This window comes from Puma concolor, chromosome C1 (assembly GCF_028749965.1).
Source record: "Puma concolor isolate L17-30 chromosome C1, mPumCon1.1.hap2, whole genome shotgun sequence".
In the NCBI taxonomy this organism is placed as follows: Eukaryota; Metazoa; Chordata; class Mammalia; order Carnivora; family Felidae; genus Puma; species Puma concolor.
In genome coordinates this window covers 24,314,759-24,336,713 of record NC_141674.1, presented here as the reverse complement: position 1 = coordinate 24,336,713, position 21,955 = coordinate 24,314,759, and the positions used below count along the sequence as shown (strand labels likewise).

The window sequence follows — 21,955 nt, the reverse complement described above, 5'->3', positions numbered from 1 at the left end:
CTCTCCGCCCCCCAGCCTAGCTTACGGGGAGGAGCGCACTTAAAGAGACCGCAGCTACTGAAGGCGGGGAATAGGGATGGACTATAAAAGGAGTGGTGGAGGGAGATAACTAGGAGGGATACTAAAGAAAGTCAAGTGTGTTCAGGAATTCTGAGCTTTTTCTGCTCCTATTTCCTCTGTATAATGAAGCCTCCTCTCCTTGAAAAAAAATTTTTTTTCCCAGAAGCACATTCCTTCCTCTCCGTAGTTAAAGCCAATCATAGACCCTGAGCTGGATGTGAGTAAGGGATCACCTGGAGAGGGGGACGAGATTTGCTTAAGGATATGGAGATAAGGAAATTAAGAAAGCAAAAGTAAACCAGATCATGACTTTATTGGGAGACAAATGGAAAAATAAGGAGACAGATGCAGGGCTTTCTAGCTGACCGTGGGATTTCATCCTCCCCCGCCCACCCCACCAGCAAGCTGAGGGCAGTGGTAGGTTCTGTACTGTTCATCATGGTATCTCCTCCAGCGCCTAGCCCAGTATCTGGCACATGGTATGTGCTCCATAAATAGTTTAGTGAATAAACAAACAAATGAACAGGCCTGAGACTTACACAAAGTGAGGGATATCATCTCCCTTTTTAGAGATGAGGAAATTGAGGCTCTGAGCGTTCACGTGCCTTTTGAATCATGGAATTTATGGCTGGTACACATCAGACCTCCCGTTTTGCATGACAGGCCAGCCCTCCTGTCCCCCACCTCAACAAACAGGGAAAGGCTACATCTTCAAGTTACTAGGCCCACAGGGAACTGTCTTTTGGAAGCAGAGTGAGGGACCTGGGTTTCCAAGTCCTGCCACAACGAATTGCCTCTTCTACATGTGTGCCTGGCTTGTGCCTGGGCCATTAAGGGAAATAACTCAAAAAGCCAATCCGGAACTCAGGGTCAGGAAAGGGAGCATTATCTTTCTCTTCCTACTTCCACTCCTCAAGGTCAGATCTCTTCATTTTCTCTTGGTCTATTTTGCCAGATCCTCACTGGTCTCTTGTGTCCAGATTCTCCCACTTGTGCCCACCATCTCCAAAGTGCAGAGACCTTATGGGGCACCTGTGTAGCTCAGCTGGTTAAGTCTGTAACTCTTGATTTCGGCTCAGGTAACGATCTCGCCGTTCGTGGGATTGAGCCCTGTGTCAGGCTCCAGGCTGGCAGCGCAGAGCCTGCTTGGGATTCTCTCTTCCGCTCTCTCTGCCCTTACCCCACATGTGTGTGCATATGCGGCATGGGTACTTACAAAATAAACATTAAACAATCAGATTTAAAAAAGCAGAGGATTTGTCAGATTGTTCCTCTGCTTAGTTACTTGTCTGCCCTTAGGTAATGCTCAAACATTTCAATCTGACACACAGGCTGGTCCTTATTCACTTCTTGGGCTTTCTCCACTAAGCCACCCAGGTTCCATTCATATTTGAGGAACCCCTTTCCCCAAGTATGCATCTTTTGTGCCTTTGCATATGCTGTTTCCCCTGCTTGGAATGCAATGCCCTCCCTTCCCACTTGACCATAGGGTGAACAAATTCACTTTCAAGATCCAGTTCAACTCTCCCCTCCCTAAAAAACCCGATTTTTCCAGACAGAGCCTGGGTACCTATCTTCTGCTCCCCAGTGCCCTGGACACACATTTTCCTCAGCACTCAGCACTCTGATTTGCTTACAAGGTATGTTTCTGTCTCCTGGTTGTCTAAGGTACATCTTCCTTTTTATCTGTCTCATGCTTACCCAGTATGATGCCTTCCTCAACAGACACCAAAAAGTTTTTGCTGCAATATTTGTCTCCCATACACCGCCACAGACTCATCTGCATATCCTGTGGCCAAAAAGGGCTCAGGAAACAGAGTAGACGAGTGGCTATGACTGTCCTTTTTTCCCAGTGTGAGCCCTCTAGCCTGTCCAGTAAGAGCCAGGTGGTCCTCCAAGCAGCTTTGTTTCCACTCTAGCGCTTGACCTTGCTTACACACCCTCCCTAGCCTAGAACCATTGGTCCACCCTGATCCATCTCCTGCAAAATTTTCCAGCTCCACCCCAACCCCCACCCCTTGTTCCCTATCCTTCCTGCTCTAGGAACCATTCTGCTTACCTGCCCCAAATACACCAGAATGTTCCAAATCTCACATGTATTACATGTCTCCTTTACTCTGCTTGAAGTGCCTTTCCCCCAGTTTGCCCACCTAGAAAGTGCCTGACAACTCAGACTGTCCCCTCCTTCAAGAAATTCTTAGAGCATTAAACATGCTCTCTCCTGCGCTGCTGTCCTGTAACTGTTAACACCCATCCCAGTGTAGTGTGACCTGTTTCTGTCTTGGCGTCCTGTCTACCATAGCACCCGACACAGAGCAGGGTCTCAGTGACTGCATGCTGAGAGAATCAGGACATCACATTTTGAGAGGATAGTGGTGTTGTCTTTTGGGAGGGTTTTTTGGCTGCTGTGTTACCTTCGGCAAGTCACTATAGCCCTCTGAGCTTGTTATTCACCTATAGAATTAGAGTGACAGTACCTACCTCCTAGGGTTGACATAAAAGTTGGATTGAAACAAGGCTTATAATACACATGAGAGTAATGTCTGATACACAGCATTCAGCCAGCGGTAAACACCATGACTTCTGGTGTCTCATTTCCTCTCCATTGGAGAAGGCAGGACCCATGAGGACCCCAGAAGCCACACACAGGGCTTCCTGGCCCAGAATCCTAACCTCTGCTCTCTGCCTGACAGGCAAGAAGGGAAAGAAACACAGGACACACAGGCTTAATGGGAGTATAAAAATAGGACTTTTTTCCCCCCTCATAATCACATCAATTATCAAAGAAAGAAACAGTATGTAACAAAAATACAAAGCTCTGGTCAATTTTTTTTGTCTGTTTTTGTGTTTTTTTGCTCCCTCACCCAACCCTCCCCAACAGCCCCTTCCCAGAGAGCTCCTGGCTGAAGCCTGGATGCTGTCCCTGGGGTCACCCTGGGGCTTAGGAGAACCGGTGGTCCAGGTCCCTCTGGGGGCTGGCCGAGTACGAGTAGGCCTTGCCCAATACCAAGCGGTCCCGCAGCAGCTTGAAGAAGGCATAGTAGTTGCTGAAGAGGATGAGCGCCAGGGAGATCGTCTGGTGCCACTTTTCAGAGGACATTAAGGAGTACAGCTGGTAGACAATGACAGCACCCTCCAGCAGCAGAAGGATGTTGAGGATCCGCAGGGGTTTGCTGAAAAAGAACTGCCCAGGAAAGGGTAGGCAGGGACTGGAAAGTTTGTTCGAGAAACCTGCCTCCCGGATGGGGGTTTGGGGTGGGCCAGGGAAGGGGACAAGCTCTGGGGGCCCCATGCAGACTTGGATGGAGAGGAGGACTGTGAGGTTGGGCACGGACTTTGCCACCTCTCCACCTCTGCCTGTGGTGTTTCTTTTCCGGGAAGCTTTTCTTGAGAGGTTTCACTCCCTCAAACCTTTTCTGGTCTATAATCGACACCTTTTTATATGTGATCCTCCTGGGTATAGTCAGGCCTGAACAAATTAGAATCTTACGACACAGGCATGGAAAGTCATCATAGACTCTACAGTCTGAGAAACCCACTTCTTCATGGGTAGCATCCCGATCTAGGCCAGAAGCTTCTAGGGCATGTGGCGACACCTCACTCTGACCTGGTATTTACAAAGGAAGACAGAGTGTGGGGACTCGAGAAAAATGTTCTCATCCGTTCCAAAGTGCAATCAACGTCTTAGGGAATTTCAATTCTGCAGGGACCAAGGTACCTGACCTCAAGAGCTACTTAAAGGATGGGAAGAGAAGTGGCAGGAAATGGGAGTCCAAGAAACCAGCATGCCAGGCTCAGTTCTGAACCTGACAGGCTACAGGACCTTGGGCAAGTCCCTTTCCTGTCGGGGCCTCGGGCTTCTCTACCGCGAAGAGATGACCCAGATCAATGATTCCTCAAACTGTGTTCCTTGGAACCCTGGGTTCTGAGGAGGTCTTTTAGGGGCTATAGCAGTGGTGAGTGGGAACTGAAGGGAGTTCCAACTCTTTCAAATAGAGTAGTGCCAGGAGGTCCTATATACCAGACTTCAGTCTATGACTGTGTTGGAAAAAAGGCTTTTGAGAGTAAAATAAGTAAATAAAATGGAGACCACTAGCCTCAATGATTTTGAGCAACCCTTTCCATAATGCTGAGTCCAGGAGTCATGACCATCAGATCCCAAGTTTCCGAGCAAGGCACCCTTGAACGAGTTAGACCCTCTGAGCCAATTTCAGTCTCGGAAAATGGGGAGAGCCGTGGTGTTTCTCTCACACACAGGCGAAGACTGCACGGAGGCTGCACGGCAACTGCTTACCACTTGTGCCTGGCGCACCATATGGAATGGGGATAGTTCTTATTTTCGCCACTGAGAACCTCTTCTTTTATTGTATCATCCTCCCCGCCTCCACCCGATGTTTTCAAGGATCAGCCACCAAGTGAGCTGCACTTATGAAGTCACCACTGGTATGGCTGTCCTTGTGCTGCACAGTGTGTAGTTTCCGCTGGATTTGGGAAATGCTGAAAATAGCTGTCTCTTGCTAGGACATCACCTTCCCGTCCGGGATCCTCCTGCTCTCCAGATCAGGCCCCACCCCTCCTTCCCAGGGGAGGAGACTCACGTGGAAGCGGAAGTGGGAGACGTCAGAGGGGATAGCCACGTTGTAGTGGCCCACTGCCTTGTAGACGTTCTTGCTGTGTTTCACCAGCACGCCCTGCGGCCACATGCATTCTTCCGTCCACCTGGAGGCACAGCCCAACAGTGCCCCTTATGCCCAGCTCACCCACAAAAGGGGGCACCAGAAGCCTGGGCCTGGCGTGATCACCAGGGCCCCCGACTCCCATTTCTATCATTTAGACACAGTGACTTTCCTTTTCTGGGTCTCAGCTGCTTCCTCTGTAAAATGGGGTAACAGTCATGAGACATTCACTGCACTGGGAGGCAGAGGGTCTAGGGTTGTCATTCATGTCTGAGAGACTGTCCAGAAAACCCTTTTCCCTCTTCGGGTGCATTTTCCTCACCTGCTCTTAACCTCTAGCCTCCAGCTGGTCTACTACACAGCTGCCCGAGTGGTCTTTGTAAAACACCAAGCTGAGCCTATTCTCTACTTGAACCCCCTTAAGTGTTTTCAGTGCTCTCGGAGTCAAGTCCCCAAGGATGTGGTGTTGCCGCTGAGGCCCTTCCGTGACTCCCACTGCACAGCCCAGGCACAAGCCATTCAGAACTGTCTCTAATTCCTCCAGCACAGCTTACTGTTTCATGTCTCTGCGCAAGTCTCTCCCTCCGACTGAACTGCACTTCCTGATGCCGTATCCTTCTGGCGAGCTCTTTCCAAACTCAGGATCCTCCAGAAAGCCTTCCTCAAACTCCCCGCAGAGTTCAGCATTCTTCAACTGCTCCCTGAATCTCCTGCTACTGGTCCACTTTCCCCAGTGTTTTATCACTTATGTATTTCCCTGTATTCCTCACTAATCTGGGAACCTTTGACGGAAGAGATGGTATCCAATTCATCTCTACAACCTCAGAGCATGGCACAAGGCCTGGCACAGAGGGACTTCAATAAGCATGTGATTGAGATGGTGGGATCTTCCAATTCTTCCAGTGTTCTGCCAGATATCACAGGGACTCCCGGGGTCCTGGGCCAGAGGACAGAGAATTGCTGTCTACAAAAAACTCTATCTCATTCCTACCCTGTTGATTCATTCACTTAAAAACCAGTTATCAGGGCACCTGGGTGGCTCAATTAGTTAAGTGTCTGACTCTTGATTTCAGTTCAGGTCAGGATCTCAGGGTTGTGAGAGCCAGCCCCGCATCAGGCTCCGTGCTAGGTATGGAGCCTGCTTGAGATGCTCTCTCTCCCTCTCCCTATGTCCCTTCCCTGCTTGCATGGTACTCTCTCTCAAAAAAAAACCAAACCAAAACAAAACAAAAAAACAAAAAGAGGGGCACCTGGGTGGCTCAGCTGATTAAACGTCTGACTTCAGCTCAGGTCATGATCTCACGGCTTGTGGGTTTGAGCCCTGCGTCTGAGCCTGCTTCAGATTCTGCGTCTCCCTCTCTCTCTGCCCCACCCCCAAAATAAAAAAATAAAACTTAAAAACAAGACAACAAAAAAGAAAAACCAGCTATCACATTATACCTAATAACACAGATGAAACTCACAGGGATGTGCTGAATGAAAAAGAAACTGAACCCAAGATTTCATTTACATGAACTTGTAGAACAGCCAAAACTAACCTGTGGTTAGTTTATTTATTAAAAAAAAAAAAAATTTTTTTTTGAGAGAGAACACGAGCACGTGTACACGCATGAGTGAGGGAGAAGGACAGAGGGAGAGAGAGAATCTTTTTTTTAAATGTTTATTTTTATTTTGAGAGAGAAAGTGTGTGCAGGGGAGGGGCAGAGAAAGAATCCCAAGCATGTGGGGCCTGATCTCACGAATCGTGAGATCATGACCTGAGCCAAAATCATGAGTTGGGACACTTAACCAACTGAGCCATCCAGGCACCCTGAGAGAGAGAGAGAATCTTTTTTTTGAGATTTATTTACTTTTGAAAGAGAGAGTGCAAGCAGAGAAGGGACAGAGAAAGAGGAGGGCAGAAGATCCAAAGCGGGCTCTGTGCTGACAGCAGTGAGCCCGATGGGGGATTCGAACCCGTGAGCCGTGAGATCATGACCTGAGCCAAAGTCAGATGCTCAACCAACTGAGCTATTCAGATGCCCCGAGAGAGAGAATCTTAAGCAGGCTCCATGCTCAGCATGGAGCCCGATGTGGGGCTTGATCCCACGACTCTGGGATCATGACTTGAGCAGAAATCATGAGTCAGATGCTCAACCAACTGAGCTACTCAGGCACCCCGCTTATGGTTAGTTTTGAAGGAATGTAGAAAAATAGTTGTCTGGGTGGTGGTGGTGAGGGGGCGGTCATTGGCAAAAGCTAGGAGGAAATTTTCAGAGGCTGTAAATGTTCTACATCTTGATTCGATGTGGGCTACGTGGGTATATATGACTATCAAAACTCAAAGAATTATACACTTTAAGAGCTATGTATTTCACTATATGTAAATTTTACCTTATAAAACGACTAGACACGAACCACAAAAATTTACTGTGGCCCTATTATAAGCCAGGCACTCTGCGAGTGAGATGGCTGAGTACTTGACAGGCAAGGACCCTGACGACCGGGAGCTTTACTCTTGGAATAACAGCCAAGTAACTAAGCAAACACAGCAGAGCGTTAGGTGCAATGATCATGATATTATGGGGTTGTGGGAACACAGGGGAGGGGCGCCAAACCCATCCTGGATGGTGAGGAAAGTGTTCCTGGAGGAAAGCAAAGTGCTAAGGAATGCATAGGAATTAATCAGGAAAAGAATTGGAAAGGGTGTTCCAGGCAAAACAAGCATCATGTGCAAAACCCTGGATACACACATGCATATAGAATTTGAGGATCTGAAGCAGTTTGGTCTGGCTAAGGCAGAGTATGAGTGGAGGCATGGTAAGAGATGAGGCAGAAAAGGCTGGCAGGACCCAGTGTAGCGGCTGGGAAGCCATGTGCAGGAGCCTGGGTCTTCTCTGTGGACCACGGTGAGCTACAGACAGGTGCCTCCCTCATGTTCAGCTATATTCTTATTTTTCTCATTTTTTATTTTTATTTTTTTATTGGGCGGGGGGAGAGAGAGAGAGAGCGCGCACACACATAAGCAGGGGAGAGGGGCAGAGAGAAAGAGCATCTTAAGCACACTCCACGGTCTGCGTGGAGTCCAATGCTGGGTTCCATCCCATGACCCCACTGAGATCATGACCTGAGCCAAAATCAAGAGTCAGACACTCAACTGACTGAGCCCCCCAGGTGCCCCTTAGCTATATTCTATCTTTCTACTCCTCGCTCCCCTCAGAGGCTATGGCTAAGCCGAGCCCCCTTTGAACCCATTTGGCAATCTTCATCCCCTTTCCTGGACCACCTGGACAGAGCCTGGGAGGGTCCCTAACTAGCACTGACAGCCAACGTCAGGAAGCTTGGCTTCTGTGGCCTTCCTTTGCATCTCTGCTTCTTGGTGGGCCTACCCCTACAAATCTGTCTGGGGGCCTCTTCTCTGCCACACCTTGTTGCTCGGCCCACGGCTCAGATAAGATTCAGGTGGGCCCAGCCTCAAGGAGCTTCCGGTCTACTGGGGGAAAGCAGGCAGGAAAATTAGGGTAACGTGGGTGAAAAGTACTGCGGTAAAGGCACCATGAAGGACGAGCCAGGCTGAGGGGAGGCCGGCCCAGCACCTCAGGGCTCCTGAGCAGGTGACTTCTGCCTCTGCAGGGCCGTCCTGCAGCTGGGCTTCTTTCGGCCCATCATCCTAACGACTTGTGTACGGCTGTCACCCCCATCAGACTGTGAACTCCTCAAGGACCTTGTCTCAGTCATTTCCTCCCTGTGGCTCTGCTTCCCTGGCCAGGGCTCACCATAACCACGGTCAGGGCTAACACAGCACATATCCTCTGACCAGACAGATGGAATGGGTTCCTTCACTGTTCAAAACCCCCCCAGTCCCCCTCTGCCTGTAGGTCAAAGTCTAAGCTCCTCTGTCCAATACATAGCACCAGGCTGGTTATGGCTTCGGTAGAGGTAAATGCCTGCTGGAAAGGAGGTGACCTAATGATTGAATGGATGAGTGAGCAAGGGACAGAAGGAGAGAAGCAATGAATGAATGCAAGAGCATATTGGTCAACGAGCTGGATAAAGAACAGTCAGCAAATGAGAAAGTCAACGAGTCTGTGAATTTACTGCCTGGCCTCCTCACATCTCCAGCACACTGCAAGTTACCTAAGGACAGAGGACATGTCTGCCTTGGGTCCTGCCATACCCTCCTCTGGCCACAAGGCCCAGCACACCAGATGTGCTCAACAACCACCTGCTGACCGAATGAATGAGTTGGTGACGGAGGAGGGGACTAACTCCAGACACTGACCAGGAGGGCCGGGGTTGGGCAGAGAAGGGCAGGGCGACTCACGGGTGCTGCAGCACGTTGGAGCACAGCGCTGGGTCCACCTTCTGCCAGCAGCCCAGGTGGGCAGCGGCCTTGTGCAGTAGGTCACAGTAGCTGGCAGGCAGCAGGTGCTGCATAAGGATGACTGAGGTGCTGATGGACACCAGGAGGAAGAGCTCACAGGACCAGCGCTTGTCATAATAATGCGTGTTCTGGGGGCAGGGGGTGGTGGGTTAAGGCCTGGGATGTCCACAATGGCCTCCCTCCCTCCCCCTTCCCTGATTCTGTCTGCCTCGGAAACCAGGACAGCCCTCAGTGGGGGCCTGAGACCAAGGATCAAATACCTAACGAAGAAGGCTTATTCATGGGCTTAGACCCTGTGCCCACTACTCAGTTCTCCACAAGCTCCTCTTACATAAAAACTGCTCCCGCTGCCTACGACTCTGAGCCAGAGCATAGACTCCGGGGTCCAACAGACATCAGTTCAAATCTTGACTCTGCTGCTTTATTAACTATGTGATGCTGGGCAAACCATTTCACTTCTCTGTGCTCTAGCTGCCTCATCTGTTAAATGAGGATAAGAATAGCTACCAACCACCTATGAGAGGCGTTAGGGGGATTATCACACTCCTGAAAGCTCTAGCACATTGTAGGTGTTCAAGAAATATTATGTCCTCTCAGCCTCAAATCATTCAGCGCAGTCTACCCCTGGAGAAATGTTTCCAGCCTACTGTCAGCTGGGGAGGTACCTTCCCAGAAGGCCAGACGAGCAAGAGAGAAGGCACAGGCTTTTGGAGTCATTCAGGTCTGGATGAATCCTGGCTTTCCTACTTACTGATGAAGCTGGACATTGTGACATGCCTGTGCCAAAACAGCCACAGTGAAATACAACATCACTGCTTTTTGTTATCAATCAAGTATCATGAACAGCAATATCATGTCCCAATCATTGGCTGGGTGACCTTGCGCAGGCCACTCCCTTTCAGGGAGCCTTGTGCTCTCTACTCTAAAATCGAGGTAGCGGTCACTCTAGCCCTCAAGAGAACAGATGGGAATCTTGTCAAAAACGGTCCAGTTATTTATGCAAGGGGGAGGGCTCCTGCGGGGCAGCTCCCCTCCCACCCCCACCCCACGGGCTGAGCTACGTACCTTCACAAACCAGACAGGCACAAAGGCCACGTAATAGGCACTCAGCATGGAGCTGACCAGCACTTCCTTCATGCGCCAGTTGAAGTCCATCTTGAGGAATTCTACCTCGCTGCGGATGAGGCTGGGGGACAGGCAGCAGGCGTGGGTGGGCATGGCATCTGGGCCGTACAGCTGCCGCGTGTGCTGCTTCCACGTCTCCCGCAGCGTCAGCAGGTAGTCCCGGCTCCGTGCCAGGCCACTGACCGCCTCCCGGGGACCCACAGAGGCCATGTGGCTGAAGAGGTTTGTCTTGCGCAGGTCACAGTTCAGCTGCAGGAACGGAATGTACATCCCAAACCTGCTGGGGAAGACAGTGGTGAGGGTAGGCCTGCCCATGGGCCACGATCCCAATCTTTACCCACGGAGGGAATCTTCTTTCCTCCCTGGGCCTTAGCTCTCCCGGCTGCTCAGAGGAGAGAATTTACCCATCCTTCTATACAGCCATCCTCCGGTAAGACATTCAACACACGTATTGGCATCGAGTGCAGGCCAAGCATTGTGCCGAGCGTCGGGAACAAAGTAGGAAGCAGGAGACAAGGCCCTGCCTCACAGTCTATTGCTGACCAACAGTGATCCTAACAGCCCACATTCCTTAGGCACACTCCATGCTCTAGACACTGTACTAAGTGCCTCACACACGTTCTCTGCTTTTGTGTCTCCTAAGAACACTATGCATTAGGTACGGTTATTCTGTACCCTTTTGAGAAAGCTGTGGCTCAGAGAAGTGAAGCGGATTCCCAAAATTTACCCAATGATAAGGAAGCAATAGAGCTGGGATTCAAACCCAGAACTGTCTGGTACCAAAGACCGAGACGCATAATCAACAAATACTAAGAGTAATTCATTAGTTAAAAAAAAAAGGTACAAGGGGTGCCTGGCTGGCTCAGTCGGTGGAGCATGCAGCGCTTGATCTCAGGGATGTGAGTTCGAGGCCTGCACTCAGCACAGAGCTTAAACAAAACAAAACAAAACAAAACAAAACAAAACAAAACAAAACAAAACAAAACAAAACACGGACGCGGTACCACAAGAGGTCTAAGTTGTTACGGCTGCATACATTAAAGGCAGCTCTTCAGCTTGTGGAGGAAAGCAGTTCAGGGACACTATTTACCGTGTGCCTATTATGTGCCAAGCACTGAAATGGGCCCTTGAACAGTACAAATCCCTTTCCCTGAGTAGTACCCTTAGGGTTGGTGCTACTCAGTGTGGGGTATTTTGAGTGTATGGCTGGTATCTTTTGAGGAGAGAAGTAGATAGACCTAAAGGCCAGGAGAGTAGATAATTATAGAAAGTAGCCAAGTGCCAGGGTGCCTGGCTGGCTCAGTTGGTAAAGCATGCAACTCCTGATCTTGGGGTTGTGAGTTCAAGTACCACATTGGGCACAGAGATTACTTTAAGTATAAATAAATATGTAGGGGGAGAAAAGTAGCTAAGTTAGCCTAGCACGTGTCCATGGAACAGTGTAGTAGGTGCTATTTCGAGGCATTCCTTTTTTCAGCTTGGGGCTTGTCAATTTCCCCAGGTCCTCAGACACAGCCCCAGAAAGGTCCCTGGGCTGCCCCTACGAGTTAGGGCCAATGAGAATGTTACATTTTCTTCCCCAGAGTAGCGTTTTTCTTCCTTTTTCCTGATGTTCCAAGAAGGAATACATGAGTATCCTTGGGTAAGCAGTTGGCCTTTCCGGGTTTTTGCTTTCTGGTCTATAAAATGGGGATGCTAGGGGCGCCTGGGTGGCTCAGTCAGTTGGGCGGCCGACTTCGGCTCAGGTCATGATCTCACAGTTCATGAGTTCGAGCCCCGCGTTGGGCTCTGTGCTGACTGCTCAGAGCCTGGAGCCTGTTTCAGATTCTGTGTCTCCCTCTCTCTGACCCTCCCCTGTTCATGCTTTGTCTCTGTCTCAAAAATAAATAAACGTTAAAAAAAAAATTTTTTAAATGGGGATGCTACCATTCTCCCTGGTATAAGGTTAAGTAAGATTACTTTGAGAACTGTGGTCAGCAGCATAACCGTTAGGGTCAAACAGACCAGGATTAAAATCCCAGCTCTGCTATTGACTAGCACTCTGATTTAGGGCAAGTTATTTCATCTCTATGAGCCTCAGTTTCCTTAATTTGCTTTAAATTACATAGCTTGTACTGATTCTCTACACTCAGGTATTACACCTAGTGTTTTCATAAATACCCTCTTTCAAACCTTGTAACAACACCCAGCATGGTGTTTGACCCAAAGTAGAAGATCCATAACATTTTGCTTAGAAAAGAGAGACCAGGGATTCTGTGGGACAGAAAAGAAGACTGTAATGGGACTCCCAAAATATTCTTCAGGATACCCTGTGGGAACGAAGGAGTGGAGCACCGATAGGATCAGGGTGATACAAGGGATTCAGACTCAAATTTAAGGGCAAGTACTCAAGAATCTCCCTGGTTTTGCCTCTAAGGAGGACTGCAGATACAATTACGTTATTTGGCAACAGCAAGTGACTGCTCCACGGGTCACAAGTTAGAAGCAGCTTCACTGCAAGATGGCAGATTCCCTCTCACCCCCTCCACTCAAGACGTGACCGTATAAAAGTAGGTAATAAATTCATATCAGCAAAAAGAATGGGAGTGGGGTTATTGGTTCACAAGCGATTTTGACAAATTTAGAAAGCAGAGGGAAACATGTTGACAGAGGAGGAAGGAAGCCATCAATAGAGCCACGCTGTCCAACAGAAATATAATGAGAATTACGTATGTAATTTGAAATTTTCTGGTAGCCACTTTGAAAAAAAAATGAAATTAATGTTAATGCTCTACTTAACCCAATATATGCCAAATATTATCATTTCAACATGGCATCATTATTTACCAATGAGATTTTTACTTTCTTTTTTTGCACTAAGCCTTCAGAATCTGATGCGTACTTCACACTTACAACAACACACTTCAATTCAAATTAACTTCTCTCAAATGTTCAATAATAACAGGTAGCTGGAAGCTGCTCAACTGGATGGCGTAGGTCTAGAATATGCTGCGAGGGCTGTACTGGGGGTAGGAGCTTATCTGCCCAGTGACCCAAAAGAGACTCTGGCTTGAAGCAGACACATCTGATAAAGGGTAGAAGTGAGCAGCAGGACTGAACAAATGGGATTAAACAAAGATCTGTATTTATTTATAAGAGTCAGTCCATTTATTCTCTTATTCACCTCACACAATCTACCCTGAAGGATTCTTCTGTAAAGAATGTGAATAAACTACCCTGGGGAGAACGGAGATCTCTAATGGGGGCATCCTAGGGTAACCCCCTCACCCTGGTTTCTGGCCTATGGGGGCGCACAACTCACTTATCCTAAAGCAAAGTCTGCCAGTCTGTGTGTCCTGCTTTTATAGTTAGAATCCCTGGCCAAAGCTCCCACTCATATATACAATGGCAGAGGGAGAGGAAGTGTGCTCCAACCTACTCAGTCCTTCATTTGTAAGTGTAAAGAGACAACTGAAGAAACTAACGATGCTTAGAAACCTAGCAGCAGGAAACGAAAGATCGACCCCAGTGGAAAGACAAAATTGAGGGAACATGAGAGATTTTTAAAACAAGAACAGAATGCTATGAGAAAAGGACAATCAGAAAACAAGAAAGAGGTCTGAGAGATAAAAAATTTGACTGCTGAAAAACTCAATAAAAAAGCTGGAAGATAAAGTTGAGAAAATCTCCCTAAAGGGAAAGTAAAAAAAGAGAGAGAGGAGAAAGAAGGGGGGAGAGAGACAGAGAGGAAGAAAGACGGGGATGGGGGGGTGGAGAAAGGGAGAGCGATGAAAAATATGAGGGAAAATATAAGAGAAACAGATGATCACTCTATGAGGTCTACCACCTTAAGAACAGAAGTCCTAGAGAGAATAGAAAAAATGGAAGGGAAGATATTATCAAAGAAATAATAGGAGAAAATTTCCCTGATCTGAAGAAATAGCCAAATCTCCAGGTTAAAAAGTCCTAGAGTACGGATACGATGACTGACGCAAGTCCCACACCAGACACCTCCTTATAAAATTTCAACTAATCAAAAGACAAACAGGCTACCTCTAAAAGCTTTTAGAAAGGAAAAAGCAAGTCATCTACAAAGGAACTGGAATCAAACTGGCCTCAGACTTCTCACTGGATGCTAGAGACAATGGAATAGTATCTTCAGACTTCTGGGAGAATATGCATTTGAACTTAGAAATCTACATTTAGTTGAACCATCAATCAAGTATGAAGGCAGAATAAAGACATTTTTAAATTTTTTTTTTTTTTCAACGTTTATTTATTTTGGGGACAGAGAGAGACAGAGCATGAACGGGGGAGGGGCAGAGAGAGAGGGAGACACAGAATCGGAAACAGGCTCCAGGCTCTGAGCCATCAGCCCAGAGCCCGACGCGGGGCTCGAACTCACGGACCGCGAGATCGTGACCTGGCTGAAGTCGGACGCTTAACCGACTGCGCCACCCAGGCGCCCCAAGACATTTTTAGACATGCAAGGCCTCTAAATGTATATACCTCCCACACCCATTGCTAAGGAAATTACCTGATAACGCACTCCAGCAAAATAAGGGAGAAAACCAAGAAAGAAGACATGGGATCCAGGAAACAGTGGATCCAACCCAGGAGGGCAGCGAAGGGAAGTCCCAGGCTGAGAGCTGTACAGCAGGCCTAAAGAGCAACCACTCCAGACTGGAGCAGGAGGATGGAAGGCTCCAGGAAGGATGTCTTTAGGGGGAAAAATGGACTCCAGGCAACAGGTAGCATGATTGAGAGGCTGGATAAACTTGAGGATATGTTGAAGGCCCATCACTCTTTTGTCAACAAGAAAAAAGAAAGGCAATTAGAACTCCAAGGAAAAAAAAAGAGCCTGTATTAGAAAGTTACAATCTAAATACGAAGCAAACTAAAATGTGGCATGATTTTAAGCAATTGATGGAATGTAAGAAAAGAGAAACCATTTGACTTTGACATGAAGAACTTTCTTTTTTTAAGAGGTCCAAGATTATAACTCAGTAACCACAGAGAAGGAACGTTATCTATGCACACTACTTGGTCCTGAAGTGAATGGTATTTTCATATTCATAATAACATCAAGGCTACTTACTGCTTTTTAGCTTTTAGAATTAACCCTAAACAAAGAATGGAAGACTTAAATGTGGTTATATAGGGGAATGTGAATGTCAAGCCTAACAACATAAGAGTATAGCTGCCAGAAGTGAGAGGAGGAAGAGGGAGGAAAAGTGGAAGGGTAGAGTTCCTAACGTTATTGTCTACATTAAAGGGATTAAGATACTATTGTTGATGACATAAAAAATACAGGCATAGTGATATTATTGGAAAAGATAATCAATAGAAAAATAAAAATAATAAGTTATCAAATACTGGGAATAGTATGGATGGAAGGGTGAATTAAGTAAATCTTCACCTGTCATTGAAGGGAATCAATGTATGTATTTGTGAGTATGATGTGCTTGTATATGCATAAAACATTTATTTCCAGGATATACAAGAAACCAGAAATGGTGGTGGTTACCTCTTGGAAGGGAAACTGGGTAGCTAAGAGACAGGAGCCAAAGAGAGACTTCTTCATTCTATATTCTTTATACATTTTTACACATATTTATACATTTTGAATTTTAACTATGTAAACCTATTATCCAGCTATAAAATCAATGATAAATTTTTGAAAGGAATAAAGGCACAAAGATACTAGAATTATGGAGGTAACTCAAAAAACACTGAAAGTCAGAAACAGTGAGAGAGATCGCTTTGGAGAAGTGGGACTAAAAAGCTAGTAAGTAGGGCGCCTGGGGGGCTCAGTCAGTTAAATGTGTCTGACTCTTGATTTCAGCTCAACTCATGATCTCATGGTACAGGAGTTCAAGCCCCACATCGGGCTCCGTGCTGACAGTGCACAGCCTGCTTGGGATTCTCTCTCTCCCACTTTCTCTGCCCCTCTTCGGCTCGTGCTCATTCTCTCGAAATGAATACACTTAAAAAATAAATAAATAAAAAGCGAAAAAGTGGGGTTGGAGGCTGTTGTTCATCATAAGCTTTTTAGCATTACTGGACTGATTTGTTAGGCTATGTATGTCTTATGTTAATAAAAATTTAAACATTAAATAATAATAATAAAAAAAAAGGCAAAGTATGAATACTAAAAGATACCTGTACCCAAAGAGAATGGATTCACTGGATAGCAACCAGAAAGTGAGAAAATTTAGGCGACTATTGACGGCTCTAACCATTTGTTATCATCTATCAAAAATGTACTGCACCTTTCAGTACAGTCATTCTACTTCTGGGAACCTGTTGACAGAAATATTGGACAAGTGGGCAAAGATGTATGCAAAAGAATGTTCCCTACCTCACGGTCTCCAATAGGGAAAGCTAGGAACACCTCAAAAGGGCACCAATAGAAGACAAATACAACTGTGAAAAATCTACACAATGGAATACTATAGGCTATTTTAAAAAATGAGGCAAACCTGTATGCATCGCCATGGAAAAATACCCGAGTTATACGATGATGCAAAAAAATGCAGTAAATTGTACAATATCATGCATAGTTTAATTCCTTTTTTGTTGAAAAAAAAAAAGTATACGTGTGTATGCTCGGACAGAAAAATTTGGAAGGATATGCTGCAAATAATGGTTTTCTGGAGGACTGGTGTTATATAGGACTTTCATTTTCTACATTAAAAGCTTCTGTAAAGTTTAATGTTTTTATATGACACATGTGTCACTCTTATAATTAAACACTAGTTATAACTGAAACAAGTGTGATGGGGCTCCTCCCATGACAGTGCCCTTTTGGTCATGCAAGGTGCAGAGGGAGGAGTATCCAGCTCTGAAGCTTCCCGGGACACAGAAATGGCCCAGCCTGAGGAAGTTCATGAACCAGAAAGCCCAGGGGTTGGGAAATGATTGTAAATGCCCAGGCAGCCAGGAGCCTGCCCCAAGAACAGCCAGTGTGGACATCTTGCCAAAGCTCTCCCCGGTTCTAGGTCAGAAGGGGGAAGTCCTGGGCTCTTTCCAGACACTGTCTTTCCGTCCTCAATAATCTGGGCTCTGGTGAGATGGAGTGAGTGAGCAAAACAAACACAAAGACTGACATACACGCATAGACGTGTAGATAAGCACACACACTTCATGCATAGACACCCACACAGAGAGACATGCACACACGCAGGTGCTCGCATGCACACGGACCTGGGGGAGGCACCGAGAGATTACATAAACATTAACATACAAAAAAAGACAGAGAAAGAACCAGAGAGAGAAGAAAGAGAGAGGGAGACAAAGCCCATGCACCCCTATCAGGAACTGTTCCTTTGGCATATACACTCAGATCTGAGTCCCATTCTGACCTCCCCCTTGGTGGCACCTTGGGTAAGTTAGGCCTGCTGTCTCAGTTTCTGCTCCTGCAAAAACCTAATCACCTTAGTCTCAGGGGGATGTTCTCAGACAACGTGAGAGGCTATTGCTGCTGCCCTGCCATGAGTCTTCCAGGTATGGGGGCCTGCTGACCCAGCCACACTCAGGGCAGAGGTCAGGAGCCAGGTGCTAGGCAGCGAGGGGTACTCACGGATAGCAGAGGAACAGGAGGTTCAGGAAGGAGTAGGTCCTGAAGAGGTGGATGAGGGAGCGGCACAGACTCCAGCCTGTTGCCGTGAGAACGGTGAAGCGGGTGAGGAACAGCAGGATGGAGCGAAAGAGGGAGACCTTCCCCCTCTGAGAAGCCTGGGTCAGGGCGAGATAGGACAGGATGGGGCCTTGGATAGGCCACGGGGACTGTGCCCAAATCCCACCCAGCGTGACCTGTGATCCCACCCAGGGAACCATGGGGCAGCAGGCCGGACAGAACCTGGCAAGGTGAATGCTTTTCCTTGGCGCCCAGGAAACTCCAAGAGGAAGGGGATGTGAGTAATGTTCTTCAACCAAGTTCAAAGGGAGCCCCAAGGAAAATGCCTTGGGCTTGAAGGGCTAGGCGTGTTTCCTTGGTCCCCCCAGGGGAAAGGCGAGTCCCCAAGTCCCCGGTCATCCTCTAGGACCCAATCACCTCCTTCACGATGGACCCAATGAAGCGGCGGCCCAGAACGATGGTGGTCACCATCAGCAAGTTGAAGTCGATCAGGTGGAAATTCTGTCAGGGGGCAGAGGCTGGGGGTCACGTGGGCCCCCTGCCCATATACGGGCTTTTTTCAAACCCACCTCCCCCTGCCCGGTCCTTTCCACAGGGACTATCCCCACTCTCCGACCTTCACAAGTCTCTAGCTGAGTCAGGCCAGGAAATTACCTAGAGGAGTAGAACAGGACCCAGAGGAGGGAAGTGGGACAGTCCCTGGAGATAAGAGAGTGGTGTGTGAGCCCTGTTGCTCTGATCACCCATGCTCCGGTCCCTGAACCTCTCTTTCTACACGGAGATCTTTCCACTCCTTAAAATACTCAGGTATGCCTGTGGCTCTTCTCCCCCACAGGACTTGAGATTCTGCCTTCCTTTAGGCAAAATCTATCCGATTTATCTCCACTACCTTTGAACCGCCTAATGCAGTACTGAGCAATTCGGGTGAGTGTTCAGGAATCATTCATTTTCTGTTCCTTCTACATGTTCTATGCCCGGCATGAGGCCAAATGTACAGGGCACTCACTCGGTAAGCTGTGTTAAACTGAAGCCAAACGTCACACACACACACACACACACACACACACACACACACACACACACACACACAGCTGGTCCTAGCTGGGCACCTACCAGGGAGGTGTGGGATGGCGGGTGGGAAGGCGGATACCACCACACTGTCTTGTAGATGTTGATGTAGTGGACGAAGAGGGCTATGAGCTGGCAGAAGAAGAGCTGCAACTCAAACAGAATGCTGGCCTGGACTGGCAGCTCGGGGATCTTGCAGTGCTGTAGGGGCACGACCGTCTGGGTGGCCAGAGGGGGGCTGGAGAGGCCCGTCCCAGAACTGCTCCTGGGAGGTGGGGAGGGAAAAAACATCAGGAGCTGTCCTGAGAACCCCACCAAGAAGGGCTTCTGGGGCGAAGGATGGTGAGGTTGGGTCAGAAAAGCAGCACAAGGCAAACACGGAGTCCTAATCCTGCCTGTCAGACAAAGGAGCCGACAGAGACTTTTCCTATCCCTAATCTTATTCAGGCTTTCCAACATTCCCCAGGAAGAAAAGAATTATTAGATCCATTTTACAGATGAGGAAAAGGAGGCCCAATGAACGGAGACAACTTGTTGAAGCCACCAGAAAATCAGGAGCAGAATTGTAAGTGGAATCCTGTAACTGGGCTTACTATACTATGTCCCTCTGCATCTGCCCAAGTGACCACCACTCTGGGTCTTTTGCTGCTCACTGCACTCTAAGCCCCCGTCTGGGATCTGGGGTATCACATCCTAGAGCCCAGTGAGAGAGAGCTTTGTTCATACTGCCCCTGTGAGCCCACAGTGAGGGGCAAGACACAGAGGTGGTTTACCTGGTGCGGGAGCGGACACTGGTGACTGATGCACTGGAAGTATGGCCCCCACCAGAGCCCCCTGACGATCCTGGCTCACACAGTGGATTTCGACAGTAGGATGTCCTGTTGGGACCTCTTCGTCCTCCTGTGGGACTCAACATAAAATAGATCCTCAAGCCGGAGGGCATATATCAAGGATAACAGCAATGATACTGGCTACCAGTTACCTGGTGTCTCGTTTTATCATTTAATCACAGAGACCTCTGATCTGGCCCCTGCCTAATGCTTCAACCTCATCTCCCATTCCCTGCCTGGCCTCCAAGCTTCGGCCATCCTGTCCTTTCTCTCCTTAAGCAAACCAAACTTGTTGCTACCTCTTATATTGCTGTATCATGTCTGGAGAGCCCTCCCCTGACTGCCATTTTTTAAGCATCTGCCCCCATAACCCTCTTATTTCTACTTTTTTCACAATTCAGTCTTAGAATTTACCGTATTCACTTGTTAACACATGTATTGTCTTTCTCACTAGAGCAGAAAGTCATTGAGGTCATTAACCTTAGCTGTCTTTTTCACTGTGTATCCCCTCCCCCTACCACAGAGCCCAGCATAAAGTTATGTGCTCTGTAAGTCTGTCTTGATGAGTGGCTGAACCCAGCAAAATAGGTTTCCCACAGATTAGGAAACTGAGTTTACACTGTGTCACGGGTAATTTGTGGGTCTGAGGCTTGAGCTCTTAGCTCTGGCGTACGCTGTCCTGTTCAGATACTATAAGCCTCTCCAGGCTTATGATTCTGGGCACCCTTGAGGTCTTCTTCTCAAGAGCCCAAGATCCAGCTCAGTAGGCATCCTGGGGTTTCATGGTCAGGACCAGGACCTGAGCACAGGGTCAAGGATGTGGGTTCTGGGAGAATGCTGTGGTTGTGGACCCAAACCCTATTTCTCTAAGCTTGTCAGTGTAGCCCAAACTCCCAGGCACCATCCTGCACAAAAGCCCTGCACAAAGGTCCTAAGCACCACCCCAGTCCTAATCAAAATTACAGCCCTGTTCAAACCACCTCATGGCAACAGAGCCTGCACTCGCCTAGCTTCCCAGCTCGGAAGGTTTTCTCACACGTGTCTCCAAAAAGTACTTGTCCAGCTCTGCCCCCAGTCAGCCTCCAACCCAGAAGCTCTGTTCATACACTATCACACCTGGCTTAAAACATCCCACATATGCACCTTCAGTCCAAAAGCTCTGCCCACACCCACTCTCCTCTCTTTAGAAGCTCTACACCCACGTAAAGCCCCTAGGCCCAGAAGCCCCGCCTACACACAGTTGTCAGCCCAGAATACGCTCCCACAAGCCAATAAAAGCTCTCTTTGCCCAGAAGCGCGGCTCCAGAATGGGCTCCCTAGGTCCGGAAGGTCTTCTCGCCCCGCCGCCCCTCGTGCAAAGCCCGAAAACCCAGAAAGTTCGCCCCCGAACAAACGCCTAGAAGCCAGGAGCTCCGCCCCAGCAGTAAGGCCCCGCCTACCGCTACGCCCCGTCCCCGCTTCTAACCCAGGTGAGCGGGTCTTCACCAAAGCTCAAGCCCCATGGGCCCTCTCCCTTTTAGAAGCCCCGCCTACCGCGCCAATGCCCCGCCTCCATAACCGAGGCCCCACCCTGCAAAGCGACAGGAGGGGGCGGGGCCCCTCTGTGCCCCGCATCCCCTCCCCCTTCCCTCGCCGGGATCTTGTCCGCGTGGGGGAGCAATCAGCAGCTTGGCCATCCCGACCCCCACGTCTGCCCGTTCCCCGGCCGAGCCGGACCCGTTCCGCTCACCCATCTCCTCCCCCCGGCGCTCTCCGCTCCGCCGCCGCAGCTCCTGCGGGCAATATGTCGGAGGCGACGGCGGCCGGGAGAGGACTAACCGCCGCAGCCTAGTCCCCGCGGTATCAGTCGCGCGCTCCCGCCTGGCCGCCAAATTTGCATACAAGGCGGGCTGGAAGCTGGGAACGCGCTTCTTAAAGGGGCCGCGCGGACAAAGGCGGTGTCTGCGCGCTCTCTTTGTCTCTAGGTCCCCTACGCCCTTGCAGCAGCTGCTGCTCGGGAGACCCCAGAGGGAGGGAAGTCACCTCCTGCTTTTCCCTTGCGTGCCTTCTCCCACCGTCTCTTCAGGCCGGAGGGAGGGGACCGGAACCGTCTCTCGGCTCCTGCGCGAGGGAGTGTATCCTTGAGTGGCCCCCAGGCGGCTCAAATTCAACGCGTCCCAAATTGGGCTTTCATTTGTCTTTGGCCTTATTGTTCTCTGGTCCACCCTAGCGAAAA

General features: G+C 48.7%; 1 protein-coding gene across 4 annotated transcripts; it reads right to left on the bottom strand.

Moving 5' to 3' along the window:
• Positions 1 to 2,786: 2,786 nt before the first annotated feature.
• TMEM39B (transmembrane protein 39B) lies at positions 2,787 to 21,613 on the bottom strand. Of its 4 annotated transcripts, XM_086716316.1 has the most exons (9): positions 21,470 to 21,612; positions 19,684 to 19,810; positions 18,956 to 19,175; positions 18,260 to 18,343; positions 17,786 to 17,940; positions 10,165 to 10,501; positions 9,040 to 9,227; positions 4,659 to 4,779; positions 2,787 to 3,244 (listed from the first exon to the last, which is right to left on the bottom strand). In XM_086716316.1, the coding sequence occupies exons 1-9, from the start codon at positions 21,471 to 21,473 to the stop codon at positions 3,002 to 3,004; spliced, it is 1,479 nt and encodes a 492-aa protein (XP_086572442.1). In that variant the 5' UTR covers positions 21,474 to 21,612; the 3' UTR covers positions 2,787 to 3,001. The 4 variants fall into 4 exon arrangements, with proteins under 4 accessions (XP_086572442.1, XP_086572443.1, XP_086572445.1 ...); XM_086716317.1 differs by lacking the exons at positions 17,786 to 17,940; positions 18,260 to 18,343; positions 18,956 to 19,175 and having other exon boundaries at positions 21,470 to 21,613; XM_086716319.1 differs by lacking the exons at positions 17,786 to 17,940; positions 18,260 to 18,343; positions 18,956 to 19,175; positions 21,470 to 21,612 and adding an exon at positions 21,180 to 21,243.
• Between the last annotated feature and the right edge of the window lie 342 nt (positions 21,614 to 21,955).

Excerpts from the sequence above, each read along its gene's own strand:
- TMEM39B (XM_086716316.1), bottom strand. Across the intron at positions 18,344-18,955 it reads CGCCATCCCACACCTCCCTG|AATTTCCACCTGATCGACTT; the intron begins GTAGGTGCCCAG and ends GCCCCCTGACAG. Across the intron at positions 4,780-9,039 it reads TCCAACGTGCTGCAGCACCC|GTGGACGGAAGAATGCATGT; the intron begins GTGAGTCGCCCT and ends CTGTGCCTCCAG.